We start from the raw sequence: 13,484 nt of genomic DNA on the forward strand, positions 1-13,484 counted from the left end.
GAGCCCCCACATTCACACACTGACAGTGAGAATGGTGGTGTAAAGATCTTCTCCACGCCAGTGCGATGGAACAAACCTATAATCTTAACACTCTGGAGGCTGAGGCAAGATTGCCTGGGATGGATGGATAGAGCAAAACCACCTTCCTAAAAACAAAAACAAACAAAAAAACAAAAGAAAAAAAATTGTTCTAAGCAGGTACTTCATGAAGGAGGTGTTATATCCTGCTACTTGTTAACAAAATTAATTACCTGATAAAGCAAGCAAAACTGTCATTCTTTCGTTTTGTCAAAGCATAAAGGATCCAAAATCTTCACGATGTAAAACAGAGTTTATAGTGTCTGGAATGCAATTTTTAAAAATTGTTTACTATATAAAAGTCAAGGTGCCTGGACCAAGAGCTGGTTCCTGGGTGAGAGTTGGCTTTGGTTGCTGCACTGGCACACCTGAGAGATCAATATAAAAAAAGTGCTTGTTTGTGTGCTGGTGGTTTCATTCTATATTGTCTTGGCTCTTAGTCATTGTCCTTGAGTAACCCTATGTGTATATCATTGCAGTAGGAGCATTTATCATAAAAGACTGTTCACCTCAGAGTAGCCACAAGCCAAGAAAGAGAAGGTAGGGTCGTGCTGTAGAGATACTCTGGTTGTTAAAGCTTAAGCATGAGGACCCAAGTCAAGTTTAAAAATCACTAAACTTTTTAAGTTCTAAAACTATTTGCTGTTTGAAGACCATTGTTAAGAACTGAGGATTGGTCAGTGTGGTAGAGCCCTTTCCTGGATTCACAAAAAGAAGAAAAATCACAAAGACCAAAAATAAAGCACTGACTTCAAGAACACTGAAGGCATGCATCTAACCGAGACAGTGCCACGCCTGTCTTCCATAGTGCTTTTGGGAGAATTGTTAGGGAACGCTGACCTCTGGAGCCATTCTGGGTGCTGGGTTAGAGCAAGAGAAAAGAGCGCAGCCTGTGATGCACTGGAATAGCAGGGATTAGGGAGGCCCTGGGAAGGACTGAGGAGAGCATGAGCTCTCACACTTCGTAGGAATGCTGTTAGCTACGTCACCGACTCATGACCACTGCCCGTAGATGTATGTTCAGGAGCCCATCCCACAGTGTAATATGTTTATTAACTTGTTGAGTTAGGTGTGATGAGTATGCTGTCAACTTGACAGAATCCAAACTTGCCTGGGAGACAAGCCTGTAGGCATGCTGATGGGCTTCTCTTCAGGTCTAGGTGGGTCAAGAGAAAAAGCTTTCTTTCCTTCTCTGCTATGGTAGTTTGGTTTGGTTTTGTGTGTTTGTTTCCGGTTTTGTGAAGGGTCTCAGGCCTGATAGGTAAGAAAGTACCCTACAGCTAAGCTCGACCCCAAGATACTGAAAACTTACTTTGTAGAGTCATCATGCCTTTTGCAGGTCAGAACCCTGACTTCTACTCTGAAAACAGACTTCAGTTACCAAATCTCAAAGATGTTTGGTGAGCTGTTTATATTTCTTCTTACTATAATGTTACTCATTATTGTGTCTGGCCATGTGCACATGTACAGCACACATGTGGAAGTCAGAGAACAGCTCCTTGGTTGCACTTAAGAGATTGGACTGAGGTCATCAGGCCTATATCAGACAGCAAGTGCTCTTGTCTGCCCACTGTCTGCCATCTCCTCTTATGTCAGTGAAGTATAGATAGCACGTGTTGTTTCTATCCCTACCAACAGTTCTTTTCTCTTTGGTTTTTTGAGACTGGGTTTCTGTGTAGCTCTGGCTATCCTGGAACTTGCTCTGTAGTCCAGGCTAGCCCTGAACTCACAGAAATCTGCCTGCCTCTGCCTCCCAAGTGCTGGGATTAAAGGCGTGCGCTGCCACTGCTAAGTTCCTACCAGCATCTTAATGCTCTGGTTATCACACAATTGTTTGTGCTTTATAGTAAGATATGTCTAATTGTTTTTTGTTTTGTTTTGTTTTTCTAGATTGAAGAATTCTCATTAAATAAATTAGGGAATTTCAGCCTTAAAGATGTTGAGAAAGACTCTGTGGTCTGGGAATACACTGACAACAGCACAGGGGACACCAGCTCAGCAAAAGAGGAGGCACCCAAAGAGACTGCAGCAAAGAAGGGACAGGTCTGTGCGTTCCTCTCTGGCCATACACTGACCTTCCCTTTGGGCTCCCTGAGGCGTTTGCGCATTGCTCTGTCTCCCTGTGGCTCTCTTCCCTGTGCTTCTGTGTACATTTGTTTGGATTTTGGGTCTCACTTGGTTTCCCAGGCTCACTCTGGAGCTTATTATGAAGCCCACAGTGGTCTGAACTCATGGCAGTCTTCCAGCCTCAGCCTCTGGAAGTCCTGGGATTGTGGCCATGAACTGCCATACCTGGCTCTGTCTTAACTGTTTTTGAGTGTAGTGTTAGTTAATTGTACAAAGGCATGGGTCTTATTACAAACAGCATTTCTCTGCATGATTGTAATGTGCTTTGACCTTGTTTAGTCCTCTGTTCCCCTTCTTTGGCCCACCTGTCCTCTACCCCTGTTCCTTGTCTCTGTTCCTACTAGACCCTTTTTAACTGCTGTGCCTTAGTCTGCCCTTCCATTCTGCATATGAGACAAAATATGGGTTGTTCATGTCTGTGAGACTAACTTATTTTAATGTGGTAATGTTTACTTATGTACATTTTCATGCAAGCACCATTTCCTCTTTATGGGCAAATACAATTCCATTTTATATAGAGACCATACATTCTTCATCCATACATTCTTCATCCATGTTCCTAGACTGACTCCGTAGCATGACTGGTGTGAGTAGAGTGGTAAGCTGGGTGCTGGTCTTCTCTGTGGTGAGCTGACTGTTACTGGGCTGGGGCTGGCTCATGCTTGCCCCAGTTTACCCATTAAGGAGTCCACACACTGATGCACTAGCTCTCGACATTCCATTTTCTTTTCTATGCAGCCTCTTGAGTAAACAGGCAATGAAACAAGTTGAAAACTTGCAGTCACCATTTACTTACATGGCTTCTTCTGTAGGTAGAGGCCTCTTAAAGATACTGAGTAGAGTCCTTACATGGGCAATGACTGCCATAAATCCTTCTAGGACTGAGATTCATGGTTCTAAGTCCACTGCACATTAACAAGTCATGCCCCCTCTGGTTCCTGGCTTATGCATGCCTCAGATGAGACTGTGGTGAACTGCGGACTCCAGACTCCTGAAACTGGGGAAGATAAGGGAGATGCCCTGACCCTGATGACCCTACATAGCACCATTCTGTTTTCTGTGTGGGTTTTGGTTGTGGGCAGCAGCCCAGGCTCTTAGACAGTGTGTGTGAATTTGTGTCCCAGCTCAGACTTTGTAGCTCTGTGTCCTTGGGCAGGTCACTTACTCTTTCTAGGTCCCAGCTTCCTCTCCACAGATAATCTTGGTGCCCAGCATCATTGATTCCTAGAGTGTCTAACTTAGTGCCAGGCATGTGATGAGCACTCTGTCAAAACTAGCCGCTATTCTTACTTTACTAGAAAAGAATGCTCTCTACTTTGAAAAGAAAGGTCAGAGCCAGTGGTGTCTAAAGGTTCTGAAGTTCCTTGCTATGATGCTTTGAAGACATTTCAATGAGAGACTTAAAAGTCCTTCATAAGACTACAAATGAGTGTGGATAAAGAGGTGAAATTCAGCAAGATTCTTGGGTTCCCATGTCCTTGGTTACAGTGTGTGGGACCAAGAACATGTCTATTCCCCTCAGGGGTCTCAGCACTGCCTGCAGTCCACCACAGGACTCAGGATTGGCAGAACCCATAGGCCGGAGATTTACTAGTTGAGTGTCACACCTCTTATTCTGAAGTGTGGTGTTAGAAGTGTAATTGTAGATAAACTTATAAACTTTGGATGGAAAAATGTTTTATTCATTGTGATTAGAGACTAATGTGAAGAAAAAGTCATTGCTATGTGTCCATTTAATACTTTACTTCAAAAGTGTTATTTGGAGTGGTTAAGCAACCTCTACAACATACTTAATGTGAGAATGGGGCTGTGTTAAGCTCTGCTGCCTCTTCCTGCTGAGCCCTGTCAGCTTCAAATACAAACGTTCTCAGACTTTCAGTTCCCCCTTGTAGCACTTGGGAGTTTAGAGCCGAGTGACCTCTAAAGCATCTTACAGGTGTCACATTGTCTTTCAGTGATGTTTGCTTTTCTTCAAAAGATAGTACCTGAGAAAAAGGGCAGAGAGCACCCATGTCTGCCAGCTGCTTTCCCTTGGTTCTGATTTAATCCTCATCACTGTCCTGTGTTATAGGTGTACCATCCCTACTCTGCAGATAATGATAGCGACCATTTTTTGAACACTGTCTGCCAGGCACTGTGCTAAGCACTTTACAGACACTATCTCACTCAGTCCTCCCAACAGCCCTATGAGGTGGGTACTGTTATCCCCGTTTTCCAGGTGAGGAATCCAAGTCTTAGACACCTTATAGACCGTGACCAAACTCATCACAGCTAGTACCTGGCAGAGTGTGAGTCTTAAACTAAACTCATCACACAGCCATTATCCTGCCTGTGCTGCTGATCATAGAGAGGAGAAACTAAGTTGCAGAGAGCAGCAAAGAGCTGTGAGCTGACTGAGTCACACTGGGACCTTTCGCCCGCTCCTGCTGTCTTAAGTCCTATGTACTTTCATTATGTCACATCTGTTATTGGAACTTGTCAAAAGTCTGTGATTGACAAACTAGTGTCAATTTCTGATATCAGCTATTATTTGACTTTAGAATTAAGTGGCGCTTGGCAGGTTTAGTGTGTCGGGGCAGTGACAGTGAGTTTCCTTCTCCTCCCTGCCTTCGCAGTACTGGGCTGTGGATATCCACACCTGAGGAGGTGCCTCCAGCAGCAGCAATGCTTCAGCCTTGGCAGGGGCCTCCCCACCTGCTGAGACCTCACAGTTAGCTGTGCTGTCCAGCTACATGACACTGTCCTGTCCTCTCCTGTGGTGAAATGCCTGGGATAATGGCTGAATGTTAGCATGCAGTGCAGTGCTGTTCACCCCTGACCAAATAGAACTTACAATTAGATTATCTAGATGGATTGTCAAGCTCACGATTTTTCAGAGTCTTCATATTTTTCATATAGGCTTGACTGATCTCGCACTTGTCAGGCTGAGCTGCTGTATGAGTTAACCTCTGTGTTCCTTGTCATCCATAGGTGCCATTGACATTTAATATAAAACATCAGCCTTCAGTGCCAGTCGGGCAACTCTGGGTGGAATTGCTGCGGTTCTATGCTTTAGAGTTTAATCTGGCTGATTTAGTGATCAGTATTCGTGTCAAAGAATTGATATCACGGGAATCAAAGGACTGGCCCAAAAAGCGTATCGCGATTGAAGGTAATAATGTTGGATAACTTTGATGTGGTGCCAGTCTAACAGCCCACTTCTGTCACATTCTCTTCCAGTTCCTAGCAGAGGTAGGCCTGGTCTGAAGGTAAAATAGACACTGGCCTCTTGCATGCGGTGCACTGGGGTGAGGGACAGCGGGCTTACTTAGCCCAAGGTAAAGGGTCTTAGTTATCAAGTGACTGGCTACAGGCACCTGAGTCCCTGCTTTGTAAGTTGCTCTCCCAGCTTCCCTGTGACCTGTGGGTTCTTACTCCCTCTTCCTACCATCCTCACTCTTGTGTTTGAGATTCTATCGTCTCAGGAATCCCTTTTGAGCTTTAGTTTTGCAAAGATGAATGAAATATTTTTTCATGTGAAAAATGCTGTTCTTAGGGTTGGTTGACTGCAGTAGAGGAAACAGAGCTATTTTCAAAGCAGAAAGCAGTCATTTCTGCATAGAAAACACTTTAGTGAAAGCTGTCACTTTGCAGAGTCAGCTGTAAGGTACTGGTGGCCCTGTTAGTGTCATTGAATGGACGAGCTCCTCTCAGCTTTGCAAAGTCAGGAGGTTGGAACCTTCTAGAAATCTTAGCTCTCCTCCTTTAACTTAAGAACAACAGCAAAACTCCTACATGGAAATCTCAGTTTTGCTTGATTTTTTTTTCAAGTTTTATGTTGCATAAGATTTTTTTTTCTTTTTGCATAAATTCTGTGTGCAGTCATGGGGAAATCTCACATTTTTAAACCCTCCCCTGCAGTTTCTCTGGCTCAGCTCTTCTGGCCAATTGCCTAACCTGCTGGAGTTCTAGGGGAGGAGAAAAGATTGAGAGAAGTGGTGTCTCCTCCTGGTGCCTCCCTCTCGCCCCTGAAACTCAGGCCAGCCACTTCAGTGATGGGGCCTCCCAGGGCGGAAGAGTGGAGGTAAGCTTGCCACACTGCAGGGCTGCCGGAGGAGCGAGGGCCAGAGCGCTCACTCGCTCAGGCGCAAGCCTGTCTGTCGGAAGCTCCTGAGTTCCCCACAGCTCAGGAGCCACACTGACAACATCTTTCCTACCTCCAGTCACTGAGCAGCTAGGGAAGGGGCATCAGTTCCCTGAGACTCCGAAGCATTGCTTTCAGCTCCTAACTGCTGCCCCACTCCTACCTGGGTTGTTTTTGTAAAGTGTTTAAAGCATGTAAGATGCATGATCCACTCTACTGTTGTTGTTACCTGCTTTACCGTGGAAAATCTAGTTTTAAGCATGATGAAACAGAAATGTATGAAGTGGTGGCTTTCTTTTTTTCCTCTCTCTCTTTGTTACAGACCCCTATTCTGTTAAAAGAAATGTGGCAAGGACCCTGAATAATCAGCCTGTGTTTGAGTATATACTTCATTGTTTGAGGACGACATATAAATATTTCGCTCTTCCACACAAAGTTACAAAACCCAACCTCACAAAGCCTCCTAGCCCAGTCACCTGTGTTTCAGACCCTTACAAAGAAGCAAAAAATGGTGGCCCAGAACCCCAAGCAACAAATATTGATAAACTGGGAAATGCAGCTGTGGCTCAAGATCCTGGTGTTCAAACCTCAGGTGCCTGCAAAGCACAGCTACTCACTCTTAAGAATACCACTGAGGAGTTGGGAAGCCCAGCAAAAGGAGGTGTGCACATCCCAGCCTACCAGGAGAGCTCTGGCTGTGTCCAGGCAGAGGTCAATTGTGAGGGTTTGGAGGATGCCACAGCAGAGCTTCCGGAAACAGGAAGTGACAACGAGGAAGTCAGAAGGAAGACCAAGCATCCTTTGAGTACTGTTGACCAAGGTTTAAGCAGCAGCAAGCACCCAGAACTGCAGAACTGTGGTAGCCTGTGCGGTCTGCAGGCAGACAACACTCTGGAGTTAGTAGGGCTCCGGAACCCTAGAGCTGAAGAGTGTAATAGCTGTGCCTCTTTGGACAACAAGGCTGAGGTCAATGAAGAGAGGATAGAAGGCACTGAGGAACTAGAAGAAGAAGAAGCTCTGAGTTGCTTTTCCCTTTCAGTCCAGAGCCGCACATCAGCAGCCATGCACTTTGATGAGGAGGAGGAGGAGGAGGAGGAGGAAGAGGAGGAGGAGGAGCCCAGGCTCAGCATTAACCTTACAGAAGATGAGGAGGGGGTTGCTAATGAGCATCAGGTGGACAGCAGGTACGCTGGGTCAGGTGAGGAGGATGCCCTCTCTGAAGAAGATGACTTGGCGGAGCCTGCTAAGGGTGAAGACACAGGAGAATGTGGAGAACACGTGGGTGGGACTCTGCTCATAGACCTAAATAGAATAACGCTTAAAGAAGAAAGCTTTCCTGAGGAAGATTCACCTGGGGACCAGTCTGAGTTCTTCTACGAATTTAGAAAACTGACCTTCACCAAAGGCAAGGTAATCATTACTGATAGGCTTAGGTCTGGGACTCTAATAACTCCAGTGGATAGTGTTTCTAGTTTTCTCTCTGTCACTGTGAGCAATTGGCATTGTGCTATTGCATGGATATGAAGTCTGAGGCCAACTTGAGGAAGTCAGTTTTCTCTTTTTCTTTCTTTCCTTTCTGTGGGTCCCAGGAATTGAACTGAGGTCTCCAGGCTTGGCAACAAGTGCCATTTACCAGCTGAGCTACTTGTCAGCCCTGATTTCAGTTTCTATGAACTGGACCAGTAGCTTCTCGTTTGGTGTGGTTTAACCCATTTCTGTTCGTGCGCTGTGATTCCTGTCCCTCCTGACACTGATGGGGATGTTCATAGACGACAGACAGTTCGCTTCCCATTCCCATCCCCAGAGTAGCATCTCAGGCCCTCAGAGTAGCTTTATTTTAGGCTAGATGTGTAGATGTGCAAAGATTCACCGTCACTTGTGTTTTGGTTCACCATCTCCCTGCAGTCCCCCACAGTAGTGTGCAGCTTGTGTAAGCGAGAAGGCCACCTAAAGAAGGACTGTCCTGAGGACTTCAAGAGGGTCCAGCTGGAACCGTTGCCACCCCTGACACCCAAGTTCTCAAACATCTTAGATCAAGTCTGCATCCAGTGTTACAGTAAGTGTTCTGTTCACCCGATGTGCCACAGCGGGTGACACTCAGGAGTCATCAGAGGTGCTGCCAGCCTCACAGTTAGTACTCTGAGGATTGTGGACAGTATGTTGTGAGCATAGGCACCTACCACCCCTCCCCCAGCTCCTCCTGCAGCCACTCCCTCTTCTCACCCTAACCGACTGAATCCAGGCCGTGCTGCAGGTAGACTCCTGGATGTGGGGGCCATCCACTGTCAGCTCCCCGCCCCATCCCCCACGCTAGAATAGTGACAGGCTTGGTCTTGCAGGCAGCTTCAGATGCTGTGAGTGCATGAGAGCAGCAGTCCTCTTGTGCCTGATACCCCTTGGCCCCAGGCTCTCAGGCCATAGGGATGCTCCCTTTTCTGTGATGATGTCTCTACCTGGAGGGAAAGAATACTTTGAACAGCCCACATGCAAGCTCTTTAGGGAACATCCATTTGAGGAAGCACTGGTGCTGAGAGAAGTTCCATTTCTATTTCTGAAGAGGCCTGCTGCTGCTTAGCCTGGATGTGCTCACGGCCCCTCCCTGACTGGTACTTAAGCTCCCTGCCTCCCAGCGGGCTCTCTCCCTGAAGCTGCCATCAAAATTGCCTCCTGGATGCTGGGATTACAGGCAGGCACCATCATGTACAACCTTATCCCTCCTACCCTCTCTTCCTACTAGGGTCTCACTCTGTTACTGAATTTTTGGGTCCAAACAACCTGCCTCTGCTTCAGCCTCCCAAATATTCAGGACCGTAAACATATACTACTGTGTCTAGCTACCATTGACATTTTTCGTTTTATTAAGCTTTTTCAGATGTTAAGGAAGAAAACTGGGCTTCCCATTAAAAACAGAATAACCCGCAGACACCTCTGCTTCCTTTCTAGAGGATCCTGACAGCCCAGGGCTAGAGCCCTTGCCCCAGTTGGCTTCCATTTCAAGAGCAGTTCTTGGGGTTAGACTCCTTTGAGGCAGGGTGTTCTGTGTGTCCCTGGCTGGCTTGGACCTCACAGTGATTCCCTTCTCTGCCTCCCAGGGCTGGGATTACACCTGTGTTCCACAGGATTGGGACAGGTGCTATTTGTTTTTATTGCTAGCACTGTCTGTTGAGAAGGATAAAAATCTAGTTTTTGAAGCTTGTAAGTTTCCTTTTTCTAAAAACTATATTTTGTTTTTAGCTTTTTTGAGAACTGTCAACTTTTTAAAGCCACTCCCCTACTCATTATACCTATCTGTTTTTAAACAGAGGATTTTTCTCCAACTATTGTAGAAGATCAGGCTCGTGAACATATCCGGCAAAATCTAGAAAGTTTCATAAAACAGGATTTTCCAGGTAAATTTTTTTTTTTTTCTCTTTAGGAAAAGAAAGGTAACATACGTATTCCAGGCACATTAACTTCACAGCTTACCTAATTACCAATAGGAAGATGGCAGTGTGGGATCACCCAGGCCATAAGAGGTGAATTCACTGGGAACTGCAATTAAGTCATGCACACTTACAGGAGCTAGAGAAATGGCTTGCAGACACTCTGACCTCTGAGTATATGCACTTATGTATTGAGGCACACACAAAGGTAAAAACCAATCTTTTAAAGTACGTAGAAAGCATTGCTCTTACAGTATGAAATGTCATAGGATGGTCTACATCTTTCCTTGAAACATCCTTGCATTTTGGCATAAAGTGATGTCCACTATTCTTTCATGTCATATACAGCTTGTGTATTTAAGTAAACTAAGGGAATCATTAAGAATCAATGTGTAGTGAAAAAGATGCTGAGGCTGGCAAGATGGCTCAACAGATAAATGACCTTCCTGCCAAGCCTGGTCCCTGACTTCACCACTCAGATAATGGAAGGAAAACCCAACTCCTGCATGTTGATGTTGTCCTCTGACCTCCTTATGCACACATGCTGACACAATAAACAAATAAGTGAATAATTGTTATAAAATATTTGAAGACCTTAATTACAAGAGGATAGTTAGCAATTGGTATTTTGGATTCATGAAAGGGCCATTTTTTAAATAAAAACCAATTACATGTACTCAGGTAATGAGCTATTACTTGTCATCTGTCCCTAACAGGAACTAAATTGAGCTTGTTTGGCTCCTCCAAAAATGGATTTGGGTTCAAACAGAGTGACCTTGACGTCTGTATGACGATTAACGGACATGAGACTGCTGAGGTACGGTTGCCACGTGAACACACATGTGCTGTGAGCATGTGGTTAGCGCCGTCCTCACTGGCAGAACTGCGAGGCATCTGGAATGTACGGGGCATTCCACATGCAGTGCACCAGGAAGCACAGCCTCTTGCATCCGCGCTGACATTCTTGGAGGGGGTGTGAAGAGTAGAACAAAGCTCTGGCTGGGCATGGGTGGTACACACCTGTGGTCCCAGCTCCTGGGAGACTCGTGAAGGAGGTTTGCTAGAAGTTCAAGGTCAGCCTGGGCTGCGTAGCAAGAGCCTGTCTCACCAAAAAAACAACACACACACATACACACAGAGACTAGATATCTTTAAAGGGGCTTTTCCAGTGTAGTACAGATTGGACTAGATTCCGTGAAGCTAGACCACCTTCACCAGTGCCCATTGGCTTGGCTACTAGACCAGTACACCTACCTATCCACCCCCCCCACCCCCCCAAACCACCCCCCACCCACCCCCACCCCCGTTACCTGTGATGTCGTTTTGCTTGTCCGTGGTGAGTATTAACTTTATAGCTCAGGATCTGCATTTGAGACAAACTTGGTCTTATCAGCACCAAAACATGTGTCGTCCTTTGGTAGATAACAGAAGGAATAATTTCTGTTCCCTTCTGCTTTGAGAAATTCTGTCTTGGGTGGCTTTGATCATGTGTATCAGGAGGCAGCAGAGAGGAGACTTATGTTAAGATGCAGCTCAGAGCCTGCTTGTGGTGGTGGTGGTGGTGTGATTTGTTCCTCTCTCCCTGAAGACAGACTTGTCTGCAACTCTTGTTCCTCCTGCCTCAGCCTGAGTCCTGAGCCTGTGGCGTGTGCCCTCAAGACACTCTTTGTAGCCTGTTTTTACAGTTTTATTAGCATAATGCCACACCCAGACCTCGATATGTTCTCTGAGGCTGCTTTCTTTCTGATAACAAAGTCTGTAAAGTGTTGGAGACAGGATCCAGTATCTTGTGCATGCCCGGTGGGGGCCTTCCTTCCTGCCACACCTGTCACTGAGGGACAGATACTTCAGAAGCAGTGCTGGTGGAGACACTGTTGACTCAGACTACACTGCCACTGCTCAGGGGCTCTCATGGCTTTGTTCTGAATCTGCATTCTGAGGGTGTTCCTGACTTCAGGAGAATAGCCAAACCAGGGTCTACCTGGGATTTGCTGAATGGTGTAGGGTGAGATTAGGTCTACCATAAGGAATAACCCATTATATCCCCTCAAAGTTGATCCTCATTAATGTGGTTTATAAACTACCTTTGACAGTATTTCTAAAGTAAAATTCTGAATAGGTTGTAGGGTCTGTGTAACCGTCAGGATTTACTCCAGTGGGGATGACAGCCATACTTTAACATGCCAAGGCACAGTGCTATGTGCTTGTATCCCAAAACAAAGGGGACATAGGCAAGAGGGCTTTGAATGAGGTCAGACTGGGCTGCACGCAGACGCTTTGGTCTGAAAAACAGCAAAAATACCATTCCGAATTGCTGCATGACTTCAATTTTAGCTAGTCCTAGCAGGAAGTAGACTGAGTTAGACCATTCTCCACAGCAGGCCATCGGATCTTAGTTAAATTGTGTATAGATATAGCTACGTCCAGCACAGATGAGACAGAGCACAGATGCTTCTCTTTCACGTCCATACCTAAGGTACTCTTCCAAGGGAGGTAATTACATAGGGGGGTGGGGAGAGTGAATGTCTTCATGGTTTAAAGACCTTTCTGGAAGCTCCTATTTTGTCTTTTGTTGTACATCCAAAGCAATCAAGGTATGTTTGGAGGCTTGCATATCCTTAGGGTGTTTTGTATGTGTGGTAACTGACACTCACCTGAAAGGAAAATAAACCCATCTGAAGTTGGGCTGATGATGGCACAGTAGGTAAAAGTGCTTGCAGTGCCGCCCTGATGACTGGAGTTCCATGCCTGAATCCCACAGTGGAAGAAGAAATGATTCCTCAAGGTAGTTTTCTGACTGCCATGCATGCTGTCTTTCACACATGTAATGTCCTGACACATGTCCCCACACCCATTCACACACACACACACTAAAGAAAAAGATTCGAAATTAATCTCACTGTCTCCGAAGGCAATAGAAGCACACAAAGTGTACTGTTACTGTTTTGTTTTATGTCTGACCCAGAACCTCACAAGCTCACCAAGCACGCTAGCACTGAGCTACAGAGCCCAGAGCCCTTGCCCTTAGTCTTACGAGGTCACCCATGCTGGCTTTGAACTTCCTTTGCAGCCCAGGACAGCCCTTTAAGAGGTGACTGTCTTGCTCAGCCTCCAGAATAGCTAAGATGACAGGTGTGTGCCAGCAGTCCCCGCTTGCTTCCTGATTTCTCTTCCGTTGTTGTGCCTTTCCTGCAGGGGCTGGACTGTGTAAGAACTATTGAGGAGCTGGCTCGAGTCCTCAGAAAGCACTCAGGTACGTCCATGCCTGTCCTAAAGTACTTCTTTCTTTTTCTTTACTGTTTTATATATGTAGAATTTATTCCTGCCAGTGAGGAAGTATGCTGGGTTATTTACAAATATGTGCAATATTGGCGTCATTAAAGTGTTCTATAGTCTGATAGAGAAAAGGATTGCTAGTAATGCCTATGTGTTGGTGCTAGCTATTGGGTCTCAGTAGAAAGCATATTCAAGGCAGGTGAGGTATTTAAGTCATGTATCTTGATCTCTTTTAATCACAAATCTAGAAGACTGTTGTAGGTGGTTTCTGAAGTATTTAGAGCTATAAAAAGGGGTAGATCCTGCAAATGATGTACAGACCCAAAATGTTCTTACAAAATAGTGTAGGTGAATGTTTGTTTGCTTGCTTGCTTGTCTCTCTGTAGCTGGGGATAGAATCTGAGGCCTTGCCCATCAGATGCAAGTGGTCTACCACTGAACTACAGCCCAGCCCTGTC

At 45.7% G+C, this 13,484-nt stretch overlaps 1 protein-coding gene across 3 annotated transcripts in view; it reads left to right on the forward strand.

The window, feature by feature from the left end:
* Tut7 (terminal uridylyl transferase 7) overlaps nucleotides 1-13,484 on the forward strand; it is a 51,720-nt gene that overhangs the window by 15,817 nt on the left and 22,419 nt on the right. For all 3 annotated transcript variants that reach the window (XM_029468616.2, XM_029468617.2, XM_021181015.3), the window contains exons 11-17: nucleotides 1,969-2,121; nucleotides 5,176-5,356; nucleotides 6,651-7,738; nucleotides 8,234-8,384; nucleotides 9,631-9,717; nucleotides 10,467-10,567; nucleotides 12,946-13,003. In XM_029468616.2, the coding sequence (XP_029324476.1) occupies nucleotides 1,969-2,121; nucleotides 5,176-5,356; nucleotides 6,651-7,738; nucleotides 8,234-8,384; nucleotides 9,631-9,717; nucleotides 10,467-10,567; nucleotides 12,946-13,003 (1,819 nt within the window). The remainder of the gene's footprint in view (nucleotides 1-1,968; nucleotides 2,122-5,175; nucleotides 5,357-6,650; nucleotides 7,739-8,233; nucleotides 8,385-9,630; nucleotides 9,718-10,466; nucleotides 10,568-12,945; nucleotides 13,004-13,484) is intronic.

The sequence above is a fragment of the Mus caroli genome, unplaced genomic scaffold (assembly GCF_978045245.1).
Source record: "Mus caroli unplaced genomic scaffold, Mus_caroli_1 scaffold_15, whole genome shotgun sequence".
Taxonomy (NCBI): Eukaryota; Metazoa; Chordata; class Mammalia; order Rodentia; family Muridae; genus Mus; species Mus caroli.